At 41.7% G+C, this 22,685-nt stretch overlaps 1 protein-coding gene across 17 annotated transcripts in view; it reads right to left on the reverse strand.

The window, feature by feature from the left end:
• ADGRL2 (adhesion G protein-coupled receptor L2) overlaps positions 1-22,685 on the reverse strand; it is a 332,423-nt gene that overhangs the window by 49,493 nt on the left and 260,245 nt on the right. For 10 of the 17 annotated variants that reach the window (XM_068239161.1, XM_068239156.1, XM_068239155.1 and 7 more), the window contains exons 8-15: positions 21,681-21,866; positions 17,777-17,815; positions 13,267-13,450; positions 10,917-11,039; positions 8,925-9,130; positions 4,752-4,925; positions 4,403-4,612; positions 1,646-1,866 (exon numbers count right to left, since the gene is read on the reverse strand). In XM_068239161.1, coding sequence (XP_068095262.1) covers positions 1,646-1,866; positions 4,403-4,612; positions 4,752-4,925; positions 8,925-9,130; positions 10,917-11,039; positions 13,267-13,450; positions 17,777-17,815; positions 21,681-21,866 — 1,343 coding nt within the window. The remainder of the gene's footprint in view (positions 1-1,645; positions 1,867-4,402; positions 4,613-4,751; positions 4,926-8,924; positions 9,131-10,916; positions 11,040-13,266; positions 13,451-17,776; positions 17,816-21,680; positions 21,867-22,685) is intronic. The other 7 variants (XM_068239162.1, XM_068239158.1, XM_068239157.1 and 4 more) reach the window with 1 other exon arrangement.

Below are 22,685 nucleotides of genomic sequence, written 5' to 3' on the forward strand. Positions count from 1 at the left end.
TGCTATAAAAATACAGCTTTATTTTAATTTTTTAATTTTTTTACCCAGGCTATTCTTTGTAATCTTCAAGTTTGGCCTTTCATCTTTATGGCATATGCAAAGCAGGCATCTCGGTGGAACACAAGACGCATAAAGTGTTCAGCTGTCATGTTCGGCTGCAAACCAGTAGGACATTAAAAAATAACCCAAGTGGGACTTAACAAACAGAAAAAATATAAAATAAAATCTAAAAATGAAACGCACTATATTAGGCTAAATGATGCATAAAGTTATCAGTCTAGGCTTCACGCCGTGGTTTCTCGATTTCCATGCTATGAAGTTACGGGCTGAATAAATTTTCTGTTAATATAAGTACGTTTCTGCTGTCACGACGGGATCCGATAAACAATCTCACGCAGTCGCATATTTATTTTTGAATTACAAAGGTGTTCTGAAGAACTCCTTAGTGGATTTAACAAAAAAAAAAATAAACCACAGAATAAGGCCATATTTTTTTTTCAATGTTCCTGAGTAACCAGGGCTGTGCAGTCGGTACAAAAATCTTCCGACTCAGACTCCTCAATTTCTGAAACCACGACTCCGACTCCAACTCCGGGTACCCAAAATTGCTCAGACTCCGACTCCTCCTCCTTAGTCTATACTTAACAGGGCTGTGGATTTTGTACAAAAATTATGCGACTCCGACTCCTCAGTTTCTGAAACCACGACTCAAACTCCAGGTGCCCAAAATTGCCCCGACTCCGACTCCTCGACTCCGAATCCAACTCCGACTCCACAGCCCTGTGAGTAACTGAAAGGATTTTGGGTGCTCAACAAGAGGGTATAAATAAGTTCCAAGACAATGACACCATTTTTGTGTTTTAAATAAAGAGAACAAACGAATGGGCTGCTGGCCTTTCTATCAAGCATCTGTCCATCTGACGACCACCAGTGAGATAGAATGACTGCTGGATGACAAAGGAGTCCATGAAACAGGAGGCTGTGCAAGGACATGTCTGCAGACACGTGATTTTCCAGACACGGCAGGTGATTCAAAATATACTTACTTGCAACCACCACAACACACACTACAGAGTAGCTAACCTTACACAGTCACCTTACACAGCAGTTGTCTGGCAGGTCTACACCCCACAACAGAAAAGGCAAGAAAGGCTTGTTACATTTACTGAAATAACTACAATATTTACTGCCAGTCTTGCCTTGTCTGTTGTGAAGATAGGTCGGGCAACTGCTGTGTGAGGTCGCCAAGCTGATAGTACACCTGAATAAAAAGTGGTGACTGGAAAGGTCTTCAGATGAACTAGTTAGAGTGTGTTGTCATGGTGGCACATAGCATGTTCACAGCATGTATAGAATCATACTAAATAGATATTTATAATCCAATATTTAATAATGTCATTGTACCAGTTTAAAATCCATTTTCTCTTAAAAAATTTTTAATATTCTCTTAACAGCTACAAGGTCTTTTTGAAGAATTTTTTCTTTACTTGTTCCCGCAAAATCAAATTTTACATTTCCAGGCCATTGATTTAGGTGGGTCATTCAATTGTGCCTATTTTGTTTTGGATTATTTAATTTTTATCCTCCTGAAAGTTTACGTTTTTTTTTGCCAATGCACTACAAAAATCATTCACAAATTACTTACGCCTTCTCCGTCCTATAGCTCTTGTAGCCTATCGCGGCGGAGACGCCAACAACGGTTGCAGGGAAGAGGTATCCAGCCACGTAGTAATACTTTTTCCTGGAATATTCACTCTCAAATACTTCCACAAGCATGAGGTAGAGCTGGACCCCTTCCAGGCACATCCAGGCAAAGGCCGCCAAGAAGAAGAAGTGGAGGAGGCCAGCGAAGATCGGACAGGCAATCTGCAGGAGACGAATAAAGCAGTGATGTAGCGACATAGGTTGCGAAAAGTCAATTGGGCTTGAGTTATAATGTTCTGCTGAGCTGAGAGAAACCAGAGAGTATACTGGAACCTGTATATCTGGACCTAATTTATTGGAAAATTGTCCAATAGCAGACAGTAGATGTAAGCAAGCTTACCTGGCCTATAGTTACAGTTGCTGGAAGGTTAATAAATAAGCATTTTGCAAGAATATTTTTATTCAATATTTGTGTTATTCGCCAAAACATAGAATTGCTCTAACAGATTTTCTATATTATACTTAAAGAAAAAAAAAACTGCCATAAATGGTTAAGGGATACCCGAAGTGACATGTAACATGAGATAGACAAGTGTATGTACAGTGCCAAGCACACTAATAACTATGCTGTGTTCCTTTTTTTCTTGCTTCTTTCCACTTATTCACAGCTTTCTCTCAACAGGAGGTAACCAAGTTCTATGTACTGTAAACTGAGGTGATGCCAGAGGCATCCCCCTAATAAGCATTTTCTTTTTTTTAAAGTAAATGTTAAGCTAAAAAAACAAAACCAGACACTCACCTAAGAAGAGGGAAGGCTCTGGGCACTATAGAGCCTTCCCGCTCCTCTCACGGCCCCCAAGTTCCAGCAATGTCGCCCTGTTAGCAGTACCCGGACCAAATACTGCCCTCTGCTACCGCGGGAGGCTTCGGGAGCCTGAGTGCTCCCAAAGATGGGCGGCTCCATACTGCGCCTGCGTAGCCTCTTGCACTTACACATGTGCAGGACAGAACCACTCGTCTTCAGGAGTATTTGGACTCCCGTAGACTTTCAAAGCCTCACACAGCAAGGGTGATTCAAACAGGGGTGACATGGATGGAACGCAGGACCCGTGAGAGCAGAGGGAAGGTTCCATAAGACCCAAAGCCTTCCCTCTCCATAGGCACCAGTATTTTTTAGTGTAAAATTAGTTTTAAATCCAGGCCGGATTTGCATGATGACTTATGTTCTCAAGCTCAGTAGAACATTAGTAAATCAAGACCGATGTGTCCCCGTACAGCACTATATAACCCAGGCACCAGGGAATCTTTCTAGGACTTCCATTTATAAATGCCATTACGACTTCATCTCAGGCATTACTGGACTCCGATAAATTATTTCTCCAAGAATAAAAAAAGGGAAAAAAAAAATAGTTCACCAAAGACTGAGTATCTCAAGTAGACACCTGGTATTAAAAAGCCGGTTTGTTAAATGGAAAATATTACTCAGCACAGTGAAATATCTCACTCTTTTATAACCTATCCAAACAATACGACTCCCGCGGAGAGCCATTGATAGCGGAATTTTAGTGCTCGGAGCAAAGCGCTGTCTGCGCCGGGATATTTCTCGCTGTACCGAAGGAAGATTATAATGATACATTATTGTTCGGGGGACATTTAGGAAAATGGGTGTAGAGATAGAAAAACATAAAATATAAAATGTTATTATGACAGATTACCGATTGGTCTTAGGAGTGTGCTTTGTGTTCTGGAAATAATACAAATCTTAGGTTTGGCACCATTAAAAGCTTTTTTCCACCATACCCTCCATAGACCCAGGTCATGTCCTCCCCCCAGTATTGACTGGAATTCAAAGTCCATCCCGGGTAACAAGTTATTTTAGTCCTGATAGTGTGAGAAAGGACTAGACCTGCTTTTGGGTACCCCCTGATTTTTGTGTCTCAGAATCAGAGAAGTTTTCTTACCTCCATAGTAAATCTTTAATTTTAATTACGGACCCTGGTGGCCCAGAAGAAAAAAACAAGGGACAGCAATAAATTACTGATGGGAGTCCAGAAAACATAAAATATTTTTAGCTATTCCACAGTTTTATGGTATGTTTAAAAACTTAAAGTAGATGTATTGCTTTGTCACTGCTCAATGACAGTGTTTGTGTGTCCCAAAGAGCTAAAATATATTTTGTTTATTCCTTTCTGCCAGAAAACGGTTTTATGACTGTAATTCCTTATCAGTCAGGTTTAAGATATGGTCCCAACTGAAGAGAAACGGTCAGTTGCAAATCTGAATGTTAACATAATTCTTTCAGGCAGAAAAAAATAAGAAAAGAAGCACAACATGGTTATTTGTCTGCACTGTACATACACATGTCCATCTCAACATGTCACTTAAGGTTCCTTTTACATTAAAAATATAATGTTCTCAAGTATACTAATATTAATGCTGAAGTCATGCTATGAATGTTCTGGCACTGTCTTCCTAGCCAGTGACTCCACCTAAATTCATCTCTCAGCAAAACTGCTATTGTGGTCAAGGCTCCACCCCCTCCCTTTGACCCACAACAAGGTGTTAGATTGCTCAGTTTGTATAGCCACATGGTTTGCCAAATAAAGCACTGGGACAGTTGTGTGTCCAGAGACACCATCTAACAGTAAATTCAATAGACAGAAACTTGCTCATTTACTTGTCTGAATGACTCAGTATTATCCGCAGTCAAGTAGCAGCTGTGTCAGTGTATTCAGTTCCAGCATCGGATGGTCCTTACCTCATAATTTGTTTTATCAATGCCAACCAAAAAGATGAATTCGGCAATGAACAGATTGATGCAGAGGTTCTTGTGTATGGTGTTCCGGTCACTTTGGAGGCCACGGAAAAAGCAGAAGGTGAAGATACAGATGGCCAGGCAGACCAAAGAGATGACGATGCCCACCCACGTGATGACGGTCAGGAGCAGTTCATGCATTGGACTTTTATACTGAAAGGAATTAAAATAGGAAAATGTAACATAAAGTCAATAACATAGCAAGAAAAACAAAAACAAAACAAAACAACAAAGAAAAAAAAACCGCAAAATAAATATATAATACAGTTTTATAACTTGCCACCATGCTTACCACAATTTGTCGATGAGCCATGAGAATCGCAAAGTTTGTCAAGTGGGTACAAGCGCAGGTTGTGTGGGTTTTATTTGTCTCTACCAAGCGGCAGCCCTGCGTGGACCAGTAACCCATCATCGTTCTTTCGGAGTAGTTCCAGAAGGAACAGTTGGCGTTGAAATAATTGTTGGGCTGGAAAAGAACAAACCATTTGCGTTATCTCCATGTAATAAAACAATAATTTATAGAGGATGGCAGCCAAAGACTGAAATACATTTCGAAGCAAGACATCGAGATTTGCCAGATTCCAACCAGTCTTGAAACCTAGACCATACAGATGGCCAATACAATAATAACAAATGGATTGGCAAAATGCTGGATCTCTGAATTATGACTTCCCTAACCACCCACACTTGACCACAGTTCTGCCTCTAACAACCAATCACAAGTTTTCTCACAATTTCTCTCAAGCTACAACCTCACTGTAAAACCATAGTGTGAACAGTGATCTACCTTAAAGTACCCCTGAACAGAGTTTTTTATTTTCATGTTTTTAATGAGGTTTCATCTGCAGTGCTTTGAGATATATTACAGCACCATCCTCACCCCTCTAGCGTCCCGTTAAAGTTAAAAGTTGACTGAGCAGAATATAGATTATGGGCAGGGAGCAAGTGGCCCATCCTTAGGAATGCCCCATTCGTGCAAATCAGGTAAAAATAGCGATTGGAAATGTAAGCGGCGCTACCATAAGCTGTAGTGGCACTCAGTAAGTAATTTGTCACTAATCAATATGATGGCTTTGAAAATGTACCCTGTGCAATTTAAAAAAATGGTGCAGGCAAATTTGGCCGCAGGGTGGAGTCGAAAGACAGCTCACCCTGCTCCAGCTGAAACGCCTGACCACGCCAAATACCATTTCTCCTCCCAATTGTAGCAACTCTGGGGAAAAAAGTAATTTGTGCACTGGCTATTGACGGTGACCAAATTACCTTTTTTTTTCCTAATTTGAGCTCCGGCTATTCCTGGCACCCAAATTAGTTACTGAGCACCGGTATAGCCGTAATTCTCATTACGGCCTGTGGCAATACCCAAGTGATCCACGCACTGGCGCCGAAGTTAGCCAATTCATGCAATTTTGGGTTCTCTTGGGCTTTTATGCTTTTACCAAACTATCTAAACTGGAGTAAATAGTTTGGGTTGACGTTCCACTTCTAAATTTATCAGAATTTAGCAAACCTGTCCAGTGAGAACTAATTACTCTGAGCTACACAGGAAAGCAATTTCTGCCTGGGTCGAAAAACTGCAAAGTCGGTCCACCGACCAGCAAAGCAAATGGACACCACACAAGTTCTACGGGAGGTTTTACCGGGAGGATATTTTAGATCTTCTGCTATGCTAGTGGGATCTCGTTTCTCTTCTCCAACGTTCTTTTTCCACATCTTTTTCCACATCTCTCACAAACAACTGTTCTCTCTCAAGGACAAATCCATTATTTAGCGGCGAAGGAGATAAAGCGCTATAAAAATATGCTCTGTGTTACAGAGAAAGGAAGTTTGACAAGAGTGCGCAACTAACTCCGCAACATTCTGCTGCATCTACTTTAACCTCCGAATAAATAAAACAAAAAATAAATAAACTTGTTCAGGTGGCCGCGTGTAATAGAGAAGAGCAATTAGCCAACACTGGAGCGGAACAGCCGTCCTTTCGTGCATTTCATCAACTGAGCAAAACTGTGAAATGTGCATCGGAAGTTACATCTCTTCCTCATAAATGGTTCCAATAACGAGAATAATTTACCCCTCTAACCTCAATGAGAAGATTCAGCGAGGTGGCCATCTGCTGGCTGCTAATTCTGTAATAAACCTCGCAAGGCTAGCAGTTTTCTTTCCATATACTCAAGTACTTATAGGGAGGACCCAAGGTGAGAATCATATGGAGGCAGACATATTTATTTACTTTTAAACAATGCAAATTCCCTGGCCATCCTGCTGATCCTCTGCCTCTAATTCTTATAGCCATAGACCCTGAACAAACATGCAGATCAGATGTTTCTGACAAAAAATCTGACGAGATTAGCTGCATGCTTGTTTCAGTTGTGATTCAGACAGTACTGAAGCTATAGAGATCAGCAGGGCTACCAGGAAACTGGTATAGTTTAAAGAGACACTGAAGAGAAAAAAATATATGATATAGTGAATTGGTTGTGTACTATGAATAATTACTAGAAGATTAGCAGCAAAGAAAATATCCTCATATTTTTATTTTCAGATATATAGTGTTTTTTCTAACATTGCATCATTCTCTAATATGTGCAGATTACACAACACTCAGCATTCAAAATGATTCTTTCAGAGCAGTCTGTGAACTAATGACCTCCCCTCAGGCAGAGAAAAAGTAATTAGTTCACTTAGGCTGGTTTCACAGTGGGACGTTACAGGCGCACGTTAGAGCAGCCTGTAACGCAGCCCACCGCACAGTAATGAAAAATCAATGGGGCTGTTCACAGTGCGGACGTTGCGTTACATTGTAACGCTGCGTCACAAGGCAACGTACTGCATGCAGTACTTTGGACGCGGCTGAGCCGCGTTAGACTGCTAGCACATGCTCAGTAATGTTGGGGAGGAGCCGAGAGCGGCCAGGCACATGGCTAATTAATATGCACTGCACGTTATGACGTGCAGTGTTTACTTCCTGGAGCAGCCGCTCTGTGCGGCGATTGGCCGGCGGGACCACGTGATGCCGCATGCGCACAAGAGTGCGCATCACGGCATCACTGACGCCAGAGTGAGCTGCACAACGCGGCTCACTGACGTCCAGATCCAGCACCACCAGGCGTTCCGTTAGGGGGACGTTATGCGACCTTAACGCCCCCTCTAACGCAACGTCCTGGTGTGAAATTAGCCTTACAGTTGAGATAATAAAAGTCAGATAACAGCCCTCTCCACGACTTTGAAAGTCGTAGAGATTAATGGCTTTTTTGCATAGAGATAACTAGAGTTTCTTAACTCTTCCTGTACTGGAAACAATTAGACTGATATATCTGATCTTAATGTTTTATTTCTTAGCTGTACTACACATACAAATCATAATATAATTTTTTTTCCGCTTCAGTGTCTCTTTAAATGTAGTTGCCTCTAAATATATATATAAAACCTCTTTTTTTTCTAAAATGGGTCGTTATATGTTCCCTAATTGTTTCCCCTGGTCTGGTTTCCCCTGACTGCTGGATCTGTGCAGTGCCAGCGAGATAACAGAATTGTTGGAAGTTTTTTTTTTTTGTTTGTTTTTTTTTTGAAGCTATAGCAACAAGCTTATCTCAGTATGCAAATAACAGAAAGCTTCCCATTTCGGATAAGATAAGGCTACTATGACCATAAAGTACTTGAATCTACCCTCCCTTTGAAAAGTTTACACAGTGATGTAATCCGGTGTGATATTTGCTGCGGGAGGGACAATACGATGTGGCAGTAGGGAGGAAAAATTGACACTCAACTGGGTAAAGAAAAAAAAAGAAAGAAGTTAAAGAAAACCGCAGAAGTGATGTCACATTTGGCATCACAGAGGACCAGTAAATATGGAAACCAGCAAGAATATTCTTTACATATCAAACTCATAAATCTGACAGGGAAACCTAAAAGCAACAGAATAGGTAAGCTAAAATTGGTAATTTACTCCCCCCCCCCCCCCCAGTTAATATGGAGTTTTATCCCACTTTAACTTCGTGGCAAATCTCAACAAGGTAACAGACTTCCATAAAGGGGTGGGGGGGGGAGAACTTAAGAGAATTAAAGCCATTCTTTACAAAGCTCTTTTCCCCGAGGTTGGCATCCAAAGCTGATTTTACACTTGGCGACATCTAAATCTGCTAATTTATACGGAGTAATCAGAGTTTAGATGAAGCTGCCCCGCTGCTAAGGTAAGAGTTAATTTTCACTCACAAATGAACTTGCCTCATTTACATTTTCATGTTGCCAGCGAATTAGCTTTCATTAAGAATACACTTAAGTTCTAATAATCACCGATCCGGCTTTCATTTAATTTTATGTTCGATGACTCAAAGAAATTCTTCTTGTGACCTAGAGGCACACTTCGCATTCTAATGGAAACTTTGTTCCATCCCGATTAGCTCTTCCCGTCCGCCCTCCCTCCCGGCTTTTACGATGCAGCAGATAATGAAACGGGTTGGCTTACATCGAGGTGTTCCAGGGTGAAATGCACCGGGTCCGATAGGGTCACCCGGCTGGACTCCTTGTTGATGGTGGCAGCAATGACGTGGGAGTTGACTGCGATGGTGTGGTTGCTGTTGGCAAACTCTCCTCCAAGTTTTATGGTAGCGTTCTCCGTACTAAGGAACTGGCCTAGATTCTTGTACAGGATGAACACCAACTTGGCAAGGCCTGGCACAGAGAGAGAAAAATAAAAACAAGTAGCTTTTAGCCATCATTGATATCTCTAAAATGCCCCTCCTCCCCTCCCTTAGCAGCAGCAAGGAAAGTGTGTAGAGGTTACATTTAAAGTGGACCCATAATGACTCATCGGAAATGCAACTTATATCTTTACTGCTGTTCACTGATAGGTAACCCCACCCTCCCAGTAATCTATAGCCTAGGCTGTGATGTCATGCAGTCTTCTCTCCCAGAGCACCCTGGAAGACTAACTGGATGCCCCTGCTCACTTCTCAGAGGGAGAAAAAATAAAAACCAAAAAAACAACAACAAATCACCAGTGATTCACTGTGCCAGCAGTAATGATGCCGACACCACTGGTAAATTTAATAATCTGAATAAAGGTGAGGTAAGATTTTACAACGGGCAAACACTAAATAATATAGAAAACGAATATTGTAAAAAAAAATATACAATTTCATTCATTAAGTTCTGTACAGCTGAGTTCCTCTTTAACATCCGGTTTAAAGCGGATCCAGGATGAAAAAAAACCTATAACAAGTAACTTGTCTATATATCTTATCGAAAGTTTAGATAGTTTGCACAGCAAATCTAGCTGCAAACAGCTTCAACAGTTTATGATCATTTATTTCTGTGATACAATGAGAGCAGCCATGTTCTGTTTGTCACATTACACACAGGCAAAGCTGCTCTGCATCTCCACCCCTTTCAGCCTGTGAAAATTTCACTCCCCTCTCCTCCTCCCTCTGAAATCTCTGGCTAGTAACCTCCTCCTCCTCCTGCCCAGACTGAGCTCCCATAAGCCCTTGCTACTAAGGCTCAGAGTGCCAAGGCACTCTGGAGAAGCTGTGGGCAGGGCTTGTTTAGTTTATAGGGAATTAGAGTATTAAAACAAAAAAAAAATTATTTGGCTTATTGAGTGCCCTATAAACTTTATGAAAGGAGCACAATTACGCAATGAGCAAAAGTTTATCTCGGATCCACTTTAACACCATGACTGTAGAGGTATTACAGGTTTTATCATTGTATTGACCTTCTTAAAATATCAATTTAAAAAGGGTACCACTTTTAGACTTCCACTTCACCCACCATAGCCGCAACTTACTATTTTCCGCATTTAACCTACCACCTTGCAACAACGAGGAGCCACGAGGCGCACAGTGCCTCTGGAATTATGGTCTCCAAGCAAACCAATGCAACACAGGCCTCAATTCACGGAGCATTATCAAACGTTTATCAAACACTTTATCAAACGTTTGATAATTTACCTCATGCGTAAAATCTCATTTTAAATTCACTAAGGTGTTATATACTTATGGAATGTTTTACCGATGAAACGTTCAACAAATATATAACACCTTAGTGAATTCAAAATTAGATTTTACCCATGAGGTAAATTATCAAACGTTTGATAAAGTGTTTGATAAACGTTTGATAATGCTCCGTGAATTGAGGCCATATATCTCATAAATGAACTAATTGTCAATTTGTTGCTTGTGGCTTGGTAGGCAGCCTGCAGCATCATCTTACAATATGGCCGTTCTCTGTAAAAAAAAGACCGGTCCTCTTTGACCATCGCTAACAAAACAGGCCTGTTTTAAAAGGCCCCGTGGAATATCATTGAAGCTAAGCACAGCAGAAATCGGAGCTGCCGTACAGATGTTTCCACAGGTCTTTAAAGAAAAGTAGGCATTTACCAGTAAACAATTGGGATGCTAGGGTTACAGATCTGAGCGGAGGAACAATGGCAGGAAAACCATGTGACCAGCGGACTTACCATTTCTGCTGTTCTGTTTGACGGTGTTGGCCGAGAGCTGGATCAGATTACCCTCTTTATTGCCCTGAGGAAACTTCAACTCTTGCACCTGGCCTTCAGTACTGAGCACAGCCACCTCGAGGACTGGTTACAGCGAACGAGAGAGGGGAGAGACACGACAGCAGCGGTTACAATGCAGCCATTATGAGGCAACTCAACATGTGCACAAGGGGGAAAAACACTGAAACAGTTCTGTTTAAGCCTCTTGTTAAGAGAGAGAGAACTGTGCTCGGGGTCTATGAAAGGCACATTGAAACTGAAATCCACAGTCCAAAGCAGAACCGCTCTTAATAGCTTTATAATGTTACGTTACGAGATATTCCGTACTACCCCCTCCTCTTATGGTATTAGATAGGCTTAGAAACAACTCAATATAGGCTCGAAACCTGGGAATATTCAAACTCTCCATTTCACATTCCCCAAGATAAACTTCTGCTTTGCTGGGGGCAAAATTTTTATGCGGGGTGCTTTCCCTGTACGGTTGACTTTAACAAAAATTCAATTAATATCACAGGATTCGCAGCAAACCTTCGTAGTTAATTAACAATTAATGAAGTTTAATAATTACAAGGAGAGAGGAGACAACATGCTGCTGTTTCTGCATGGCTGACAAGCGAACATAAACCCATCTCTACCCTATAATGAGAACCTTTCGGAAGAGAAATCGTCCACAGGAACTCTACAGGTTTTACTGTTCAGGGGAGTTATTCTTCAGGACCACATGGTATCCCGGGCTCGTCCTTTTAGCAACTTCCTCTCTAAACTCCTGCAAGTTCACAACTTCAGTCATACCATCCTGTCTCATCCTCCATCACTACCTTTATTTTGATAGTTCCCAGTATCAGAGTACTTTCTTATGAATTCTGCGGCCATTAAATGAAATATATACCCATATATGAGTATTTGTGTGGCTGACTTGCAATCCACCCTCCTTCCTGTATACATGGCACTTCACTTTGGGGCAGGGTGAAATTTTAGGTGCCGTTAATTACTATTCCCCCTCTGAGTTGTAGCCTGAATTGTGTCTATGAGGGCTGCACACTATAGTATTGTGGCCATAGTGGCACCAAATTCAGGTGATACGGGGCGCGTGCCATGCGCAAAGAGGCCCTGCCTTATACCCCCTACACCCACCCCCCCCCCCCCCCCCGCAGCTCCCCTCCTCCCCACTAGTACAGAGAATGCAGCTAGAAGCATCCTGGAGTGGGATTGCGATATCCATCCTTCCTGGTTCCACCTGCTGCCTTTTCACATATTCTCTGTATCCTTTAAGTCCAGTCTTCCTGGTCCCGAAGATACTACTAACCAGCTTTATTCTGGGGCGGCAATAAAGGGCAAGATGGCCAAAGTGAGGAGATTGATGGGCTAAGAGTTGGTGAGATAGCTTTCCAAATCCCTATCCAAGATGCTTCTCACTGTAAAATCTGCATTAAGAGGCCCTTCAATCTCAATATTTTCACCCCTAAAATTCTACATGAGCAAATTTCTTTGCTTCATTCATACTCTGGAAGAGGTCCACCTTCTCACGAGTTTATATGGCTAGCTTATGTAGGTTGACTGACATATAAAGATATTTTTCTTTCAAAGAGAAAAGAACTTCAGAAGTTCCTCCACTCAGGTTGCCCAGATTTCACGAATGTTCAATTGTAGAGTATTTATTTTTGCCTCCTGAGGAGACCAAAGAAGTCGAGAAAACGCCCTGACTGCCAAGTGCTAACATTTTCTACATCTTTACCAGAGGTCTGTATGTGTACCCCAACATTGCTGCAGTGTGATTATGTGTGGATCTTAACCCTTGATGACTGAAGTTTGACAACCTTACTGTAGGTGCTTGATGGCTACAATATGCAGACTGAATTTGCATGCATGTCTAGTATTAGGGTAGGTTAAAGGGATATGGATAGAGAAGCTCAATGAGACACAAATGTTTGTATGCAAAAGTTATGCAATTTGGAATTGGACCAATCAAAACAGACAGGGAGTTTGTTTGATTGGCCCAGTTCAAAGCTGCATACAATTTACATGGAACTGAAATTAATACCTCATACACAATCTCTAGTATGAGAGTTAGACATAGCACGAATCAAAGGGGTCATAATAAGAATTTCAGGGGCAAATGTATCATGCCAATATTCAAACCAAGCATATAAGTATACATTAGCCTTTCATAAAGATGTCCTACATTGAAACCAAGTGTACATGCCCTATTTGTGCCATTCATAAAAACAAGGGGACAATAAATGGTTTGTTCCATTGACATAAACCGGTAGAGGTTCCATTAGTAGAGGAAAGGTATGCTTTAATTACTCACTTATATTTTCTGTGGGCATGGTGACCCTTGTTGGGTCTGCCAGGTTGTCCGCGAGTACAAAGGCTCCTTCCTCAAGCGTATCCAGCAACATGGTGGCAGCATGGGCTTGTTCAGAGGAATTCATGTCCCTCCAAGACTGCAGAGCATCTGGCCTCAGCAGATTATCCACCGTGTCGACTATCGCCTAAGAAACAAAATGCCCCCAAGTTAGGTTAATCAGAACCTACTCGACACTCGCCGACATCCGATAAACTAAAACGGGTAGGTTACGGCAGGCAGGCAAGACGATAATCTATCTGGACGGAAAAGGCAACAAAATATACGTACACCTGGAAGGAATGAAGAACATGCACATAATGCAAATAAGCTAAAACAAATACACAGAAGGCTTGCCAGTAAACTATAAAGAAAAAAAAAAACATATATGCATAATGTAGCCAAAAGAAAAATACCTCAGTAATTATTGGTCATGCTGCATTTATGACATACTTGAAACTGCCAAGGAATGTAAAAACGAGAAATTTCATGTACACTTCCCGTCTATTTAGACCAGGCAACTTGCCAGAACATAAAAGCACATGGGTTGGTTCAAAGATTAAAAAACAGTCATCTGCACAATGTGTTTTAGCTATCCAAGACACTTGTGTCATGAGTGGAACTAATGGGTGAGGAAACACAGCTGTGAAGCTGAGAGCATCACCTAGTCAAGGCAATGGAATAAAGAGGTCCTGATTGAGATGCCCTCCTCCAAGCAAAGTTTAAACCAAGGCACCCAGTTTACCATGTAAAGTTGCCAAGCTAAGAAATCCCTCAAAAAAATATCACAAGATGTCTGTTATAAGGCAACCTTATCAAGGAAGGCCCTTATACTAAGTCCTAGCCATCAACAGAGGTAATGGCTATATAGAATAAGAAACTAGAAAGGTCTATGATCGAAAGAAGCCCCATAATGAGAAGATACAGCTTGAAAACATCTCTTCACTGTTCCAAAACACCTCTTTCTATAAGAAATTCCTTGCCACCAGTCTTCAAACTGGAGGAGCCCAACAAAAATGGGAGTGTAGCCACTTTACCAATCATTTTACTTTCTTACCAGCCAGAGTAAAAGGCAGATTTGGGAACTCAACAAAGTTGCCCCCATATATGATGGCCCCGGGCAAGCTGACTCCAGCAGTCATGTCAGCATTAAAAGTAGGTTAACTGCTACGTTAGAAGCTTTCCCCCTATTCTACATTTTCTTTTTACTATGGGCAGGACACAAGGCTTATTTTGTGTGTCTAGAGACTGGCCTGGTCTTGTGTTTTACATGCTTCAAACAATTATGTTCCTATTTCTTTTTTGCCCCGCATGTATACTTTTCCCTGGTGGTGAAAGAAAAATAGATGAATAGAAAAATCTTCTGTACATTTTTCCTTTGTTTACAAAGGGATTTAAAAAAAAATAAAAGTTCACTAAGGGCACACAAGGGGTCATAAGGACATAGTAAAGGGGAAGGAAAGAAAAGGAAACAGAAAAAAAACCCCAGTAATGATGAGGTTGTAAAACGGTGGCTTAAATAATGTTACTACTTCAGTCTCGGGAATGGAACAGCCTGCAGATAGGTAGATGTTCTGTGTGTGGTTCCACATCTGCTCCGTGGCTGATATAAAAATCATACATTTAGCTTGTCAAAGCACATTCTAATTGGCCAAAACCATCAACGAGCGCAAAACATGCTGAGGCCCCAATTTAAACCATGTTGAGGATACCATTCCGTACCGAGTCATTTAATTTTATGTGCAAATGTGGCTAAGTGACCCACCGAGGAGCTCTAAAACCATTTACGAGAGTTTGTGTTTCATTTGTTAGGAAGCCACAAAAAGGACAAAAGCCAATTGGCCCCCGTACTGGCCTCCTCCATCTGTCCACTAATAACCCCGGTGACTGGGTGCGCAGATAACGACTGCAGCTGACAGGTTTATTGGTAAATCTCCGATTGTGTAGACTGAGCACGTGCGACTAGGCGCTTCCTCTTCCCAGACGCAGACATGCAAAGTGGCTTAAATGGAAACAGATTTCTAAGGGACGAACTTAAATGAGCTTCATCAAATAAGCTAATCAATCAACCTAATGATATAACCAACTGAAGATGTGCTTCTACTGAAGCATGGCCTACACACCACCCTACACAAGACATTAGATGCCTCTCACAGTATCCTTAAAGGAAACCTGAACTCAACTTTATCTCATCTTTGCCAGGTTCTGCATTCCTATGTAAAGTTGCTTAATTAGTAAACAGTGTTGTACCATCTTGCTGGCTAGTGCAGCTTCTCTTTCATGGGAGGTGCCATATTGCTTTCTGTTAACTCTGAATATTACCTAAAGATACTTTCCTCTGTAGTGGAAAGTCTCTGGATAGTCCACAGGCTTACCATACTTTCTGCTCCTTGACGACTCCAGTGAAGGGTCCTCCTAAACTTACTTGACTGGAGCCTGCCAAATAAGCTTCTTTCCAGCTGCAAGTGGCTACACTCTATGGGCCATGCATGGATCTAATTTGTGCATGCCATCGCCCATGGCCAGAAGAAGCTGATTTCATGGACTTTAGTCTAATAAGTTTAAGAGGACTCTTTGCTGGAACGATTGGTGTAAGGAAATGTGGGAAACCTCTGGGCATTCAGAGGCTACTGAGATAAGTATCTAGTTTTTATTTTGAAAACCACTTCATGGGTATTGGAGTCTACACTTGTTTTACATACTAAAATGCTGGCTATGCCTTTAAGCCCTTCTTGAGAAGAGTATAATAGTAGATTGTCCCATCAAGTTCCAAGGACTCTGTCAGTGTTGTAGGCCACTCCACAATGAAAATGATAAACATCTGCCAAAACTAGTATCAAATATAAAAACTGCAATTGGAAGTCAAACACAGCTTTTATTTGCATGCGAGTTTCTGAGCAGTTTAAGAATTGTGTAACCTGAGGAGGAGGCATGCATACCCCACCCCAAAAAGCTCTAATAACTTGGTCACCGCCAGAGTTCACCTCAAGATCTTTGGAGATGTAGCCTTTTGTCATGATAACCCTACACTTTGGAACTCCCTGCCACACCCAACCAGGACATCTCATCCCAAAAAACATTTAAGTCCAGACTGAAAAGCCACCCGTTTAGTCTGGCATTTATGAACACCTGACTATTTCCTCTGTAATGTTGGGTACACACGTTGCGATTTCCCGCTCGATCCGCGGGATGGATTGGATCGATTCGATTATTTCCAACATGTTTGATCGTGTTTCGATGGATACAGCCGTCAACTTTGCATACTTAATATGCAAACTCGACGTCTGTATCCATCGAAACATAATCGAACATGTTGGAAATAATCGAATCGATCTAATCGATCCCGCGGACCGAGCGGCAAAATCGCAACGTGTGTACCCAGCATAACGCAGTGCAGCCTGCAACCCTGTATTGACCTATCATATCTATGCACTTTGAGTCCTATGGGAGAAAAGCGAAAAGCACTTTACAAGTGTTATTGTATTATTTTGAAATGATCCCTCGGCCACCCGCAAAAAAAAAGTCAATTTGCATGGTGGATGTTGGCCTTTGATTATGAAAATTGAAAACAAGGTTTATTTTTCTTATCAGACCAAAAGAAGCCCTTTGAAAGAAGCACTAGTGACATCGGTCACAGATTAAGGTCAAAGGAGACTAATAAGCAGCGGCTTGTGACAAGAGGTGACGCATAATAAGCAAAGTGACAGCCGGCAGACTAGAAGAGAGAGAATTATAATATTACAAATAAAATTGCTAATCACAGCGTATTAGTGGGAGTGATAGAGTGATGCGGAGGGGTAGGGGGGAGGTCTGAACCCATTACTTTATAATGAGTATTTTTCTTACCGAAGTCCTGTGATCTCATTAACCAAATGGTTCCTCACAATGATACTTAACATGCGCACGTACTGTGGTCATCTGTCTTTGATACCTAGAGCTGTGTTAATCAGGCACGGGAGCTTACAGCCGGACACTGGACAATGCAGTCTAGATTCGTGTATATGAAATATTTCTCTAGATACTGCTGTGAATTAGATAGGCCAGCATGCACACACATAGTTCTGTGTCCCACATGCCAGTCGTATGCTGCTGCATAGAACAGCATGGGCAAAGCCCCTCCTCTGACCAGCTGGCTGGGCCATGCAGGTAAGCAGCAGGTTCATTGGCTCAGCATTCTGCTCTCATTCCCTAATAGGATTAGTAGTATTGCATGGTGGAGTGGAGCCACAGACGTACCACAGAAGCTCTGCTTCAAGAAAGGACCTCTGACCATAAGTGTGCTACATAAGTTATGAAGGCCCTCAAAGGGAGAAGCGGAAATCCCCTTTAACTCAAGTCTGTTCTCGGCAAACTCACAGCCACATCCCTGGCTCTGCTAACTGGCTTCCAGGTAACCCAGACAGGCTGAAACACAGTATGACGTGGCGGAAGTAGAAGGGAACCACAGGATGTGATGCGGTAATAGAAATAATACCTTTAAGTAAGCTCTGCAAGTCTTCTCCCGCTTTTGGAGCTTTGCACAAAGAAAACCAGAATGTTAGATTACAAAAAAGAGGGGGAGAAGATTGTTCAGAAAGGAAATAGGGTATAAATTATGCAATAACCAAATAAGGGAAAAATATCAACATTACCATTCTTCGGACAGCTCACCAACCCTTAATGAATATTTGTGATGTTCAAGAATTATTAGTGTTAAGTTGGCCATATAAAACCAGATCTCTTACCAAGAATGGCAAGCGGTACAAAGCCTACACATGGTTGTCTGAAAACATCTCTTTGACTAAAGCAAATCAATAAACATGATTCCTGGATTGTAAGAGGCTTGTCATGTTTCTCAATTCAATTCATTTCTTTTTCTCCTGAATAAAATAAAAAATATTCTCCTGAAGTAAAATACCTTTTTAGCATTTTGCAATTGAAAAAGTACAAAAAAAAGTAGGTGCAAAAGTACTAATCAAAATTATTTCGAGTATTTTCTCTCTTGCTGGTGATTTAAATGTGTTATATTGCCAAGGTGTAAAATATCACCTAGGAGAATACTCAAGAGAAAAACCTAATTCCATATGGGCTATAGTTTTTGTTTTTTTTCATTGTGATAAGAAGTAAGTATAGATGGTCAATGAGATCCAGATAATTTGTCTTTGCTTGCAAATTTTATGCAAAATAGTATGCAGCTTGGCACTGCGCCAGTCAACGTTTTCATTGGCCCAATTCCAACCTGCATATATTGTGCATTAACTTTGCATAAACGCCAGAATTACTTGCATCTCACTGGTCATCTCTACAAAGTAGGCCTGCTGGCACTGACAAATGCCCAGAGTGTAATAAAATATTCCAGCTTTGCAAAGTTAACAAAGACGTTAAAAACTATTGGGGTTTCACAGTTGTCCGTTTCCTCCACCTACAAGAACTGACCTCACATTCTCTCCTCACAGGAAGAGAGTGAAAATGTATCCAATAAGGAGAAAGAGGTATAGAGGGACAGCAACATGAGTGTGGAAAAGTTGGAACCACTCTTTATGTTTATATTGGTGTCCACTAAGGCCTCTTTTACACGAATGGTTGAACGGCTCATGTCGACCAGTGCAGCCTGCAAACTTCATTCAGCTGCATGTAGCGGCAGCATTCAACCACGCATTTCACAATTAACATGCCGCTGCGTTACCAGGCTGCAAGAAGCTGTCTCACGTAGAAGCAACTACATGGAGGGGCTGCCTGTCCACCGCCTGTGGTGAGCACTAGCAAGTGCCTGGCCAGTGGATGAGAGCAGCTAAAAGCGCCTTCAGCTGCTCGTGGAAAAGAGGCCTAAGTCTTCCTCGTGAGACCTTCATATAAAAAGAAAATCAAAGGAAATTTTGATACCAGAAAAAGATGGTAAATCTCCTGAATGTGGACACGTTCCCCAGGGGATGGGTTTAATTGCTTTGATACAAATGTATTGCATCACTTACTATTATCCAGTCAAGAACGACCAATATAAACCAGCTACAAAATCTAGGAAGTGGGCGGGTTTACAAATGGGATATGAGGATAAGGACCACAAGAAAATACTGTGCCCAGATTATACGGCGCTCTGGACTGGTAACATAAGAGCTAGTATGGTTTTGGTGACCAAGTCCACAGAGAACAGTTCTTCAACAATATGAAGCATTTTAATTGGCTGAATAGTGTGGGCTTATTACTACTACAGACTATCTGAAACCTAGAAGTGCGAGAGGGTGCTGTACACCCAATCGCATTAGCAGAATTTCCCTGCAGACTTTCTCACTGGTTCACCTAAACCATACCTAGCCCCAGATAAAATCCTGTTATTTCTGCAGTCCCATAAAATGTCACATCAGCATTTTATCCTCTTTTTTTTTTTTTTAAGAGAACAGCCGCTAAGGCCTTTTCAAGACGGCAAAAACCATTAAGCCTCGTGCAAACATGGACAGAGGCTTGCCACGGTAAATTCTCCCAGAGTGCCCCGGAAGCACAAATGAACGGTTACCAGAAATGCCAATTGTTCCCATGTTACCCATTAAATCCACTTAGAAAAAACGATTCTACGGAGCAGTTCTATATTGCAGTCATGTGACCAATCCGTAATAAAAACAAACTGGCTCTATTCTATAGAATGGACATATCGTACAACTTTACAGAATTCTAAATTTAAAAGCTGAAAAACCCGTAATGATGCTGAATGTGACCACAGGGCATCCCTAGAAGTAACACAATGCTTTGATAAAATTGAGCAGCAACCAATAAGGCCTCAATTCCACAGTGCGCTTCTATCCGCTTCTGTCCGCTTTTTATCAGCACATCAATGTTACAGATTGATACATGTTGCTGAAAAGCGGACAGAAGCGCATAGATGGAAACGAGGCCTTAGGGCTCTTTCACATTAGGGCAGATTTTCTGCGTTTCAACGCAAAGGATAAAGTTTGCGTTACCCAAGGTGAAATGAAAGTCCATAGACTTTCATTTTAGCTTTCACATATAACGCAGCCTTTTTGTGCGTTGCGTTACACTGCACCCAGGCGCAGTTTTTCGGCCAACGCTAGCTTTATGCGTTACAATGTTAGTCAATGTAAAACGCACACTATGCGCGTTTTTAATCCGTTAACGCAGGCAATCAGTCCCAGAATGCAACAGAGGAACAATGTAGAAAGTTGAAAACTAAAAGAAAAAAAAATTACCTGCGTTTTCCTATGTCCTGTAACGCATTGAAAACGGATTAAAAACGCACACTCACTGCAGTGCAACGCATATCAAAACGCATTAAAAAGCATACAACAAAACGTATGCTTTGAGCGTTCTCCAACGCAAGCTCTGATGTGAAAGAGCCCTAAGGCCTCGTTCACATCTGCTGCGCTGAAAAACGTGTTAAAGCGCATGGTAAAAAACGCATGCGCTTGTGCACGCTTTAGTCCGCGTTTCTGTGCGTTGCGCTGCGCTTCTTTAAAGCACGTTTTGTTTACTGTAGCAGCAGCAGTTGTCAATAAAACTTTGTTTTTGTATGTAAATGTATTTTTTTCTCCAATTAGGGGTAAAAAACGCATGCGCTTCTATGCGCTTGTACGCGCTTCTATGCGCTAAAAAAGCGGACCCATTCACTTGCATTGCTGTGCGCTTTACAGCTCAACGCACAGAAATGCCTGCAACACTACGTTTCTGTAACGCTGCTCAGCGCAGCGCATAGATGTGAACCAGCTACATTTAGTTACATGGAAAAATCAATACCTTGCTGAACGCACAGGGCAGTGCGCTGTGGAAAGCGCACAGAAACGGCCCTGATGTGAACGAGGCCTAAGACATTTATATTTTCTGGCCGATTAATAATTTGTGGCTCTAAAACCTTTAAAGTTCAGTTTCACCGACAGTTATGAATAGGCGTGGCCAATGAGATGCAAATTGCATGCTCGTTTATGCAGCTTAAAAAAATGGGCCAATCGAATGCAGTGGATGCTAAATCTTGTCCAATTCCAAATTGCACCAAATGTGTCTTGACTTGGAAATGCTAGCAGCTCACTTGACCATTCCTAGTTATAACTAGCTAAGTTGCCCTTGCTGTCTGTGTCCCTACCAGGGAGATTTGTACCTGGGATGCCTAGAGTATTAATGTGAAGCCTTCCCCAACCACACCAGGAAAAATAATGAAGTCATTTCTGTTTCTGCTGCTAAAGTTTAACTTCCCATCTGGAAAGGAAGTGGGTGAAATTCTCCACAATTGAGACAAAGCATTTTAAAGCCACTCCTAATACCTCCTAAATCTAGCTAGGAGAGAATGCATAGCTTTAAAGTTAAATTGTTTCGTCCTGTAGCAGATTTTATATTCTAATTCCTTAATTGACATGCGTGCAAGAGGGTAGACGAGAACATTTGAGTGTCGGCGTTACCTTGTTGTAACTGCGTCCGATAGAGTCCTTCTCACTTGGCTTCAGCTCTTGTAACTGCGCGTCCAGGATGTCCACTAGCTGCTCCATTAGTCTTACCGATGAGCTGACGTCCCCGGCAAACACCGGCCCCTTGGTGTGCTTGGCCAGCTCATTGCCAAGACTAGCCGCATTCTCGCCACTCCGAATCTGTAACGTCAAGCAGTGGACCTCATTAATGCACAGTATTTAAAGGCTTAACGGGTAAGTGAACCTACTGAGAAATCCACTCTACATTCCTCCCTGATCAATATTGCAGTTCTAATTCATTACCAATGTGTCCTTCCTGTAAAATCCCAATAGAAGCCCTCTGGTTCCAAATGATCTACAAAAAATTTCCCCTTTTCAGTGGCCCATACAATCTGAATTAATAGAACTTTTTCTGCCAGCTTTCCTTGCCTGCCACAACAGCAGCCCCCCAACTACCGCTTGTAGCTTTGTTAAAGTTTCAATCCGCTACCTGTAATCTGCAGATCTGGTCTGATCATTTCTCTCTGTACATCCATTCCCACTCCTGTGACTGTCCATCCTGTTTCCTGGGCATGGACACAGAACAGGAACAAGAGCACAGAGCATTGATCAGACCTAATGGGTGAATGCCATTTAAGGAGTTAAGAATCAAAGCCAGCAAAGTACAGCACATTGCACAATTAGCGCAACCCACAGTACATAGGTAACATGGGTGTTGCTGTGGGAATTTTACCAATACTACATGAATCAGACTAAATGTTGCTTCATTTCCATGTCTTCATAAACTGAGTGACTAACAAACTCTGACACACTCAGCTTTCAGGGTCAGCTATGACCAAATCTGAAAACCAATTTATTTCTTCACAAAAGTAGAATTTCATTCAAATATATTGAATATCTAGTATGTCCGGCATGTAAAAATTACACATTCGTAAAATATCAATTTCAAGGGAGGTGGGAAAAATACAATATAGCTTCGCTTGAAAAAAAAAAAGGACA

Source organism: Hyperolius riggenbachi, chromosome 6 (genome assembly GCF_040937935.1).
Source record: "Hyperolius riggenbachi isolate aHypRig1 chromosome 6, aHypRig1.pri, whole genome shotgun sequence".
Taxonomy (NCBI): domain Eukaryota; kingdom Metazoa; phylum Chordata; class Amphibia; order Anura; family Hyperoliidae; genus Hyperolius; species Hyperolius riggenbachi.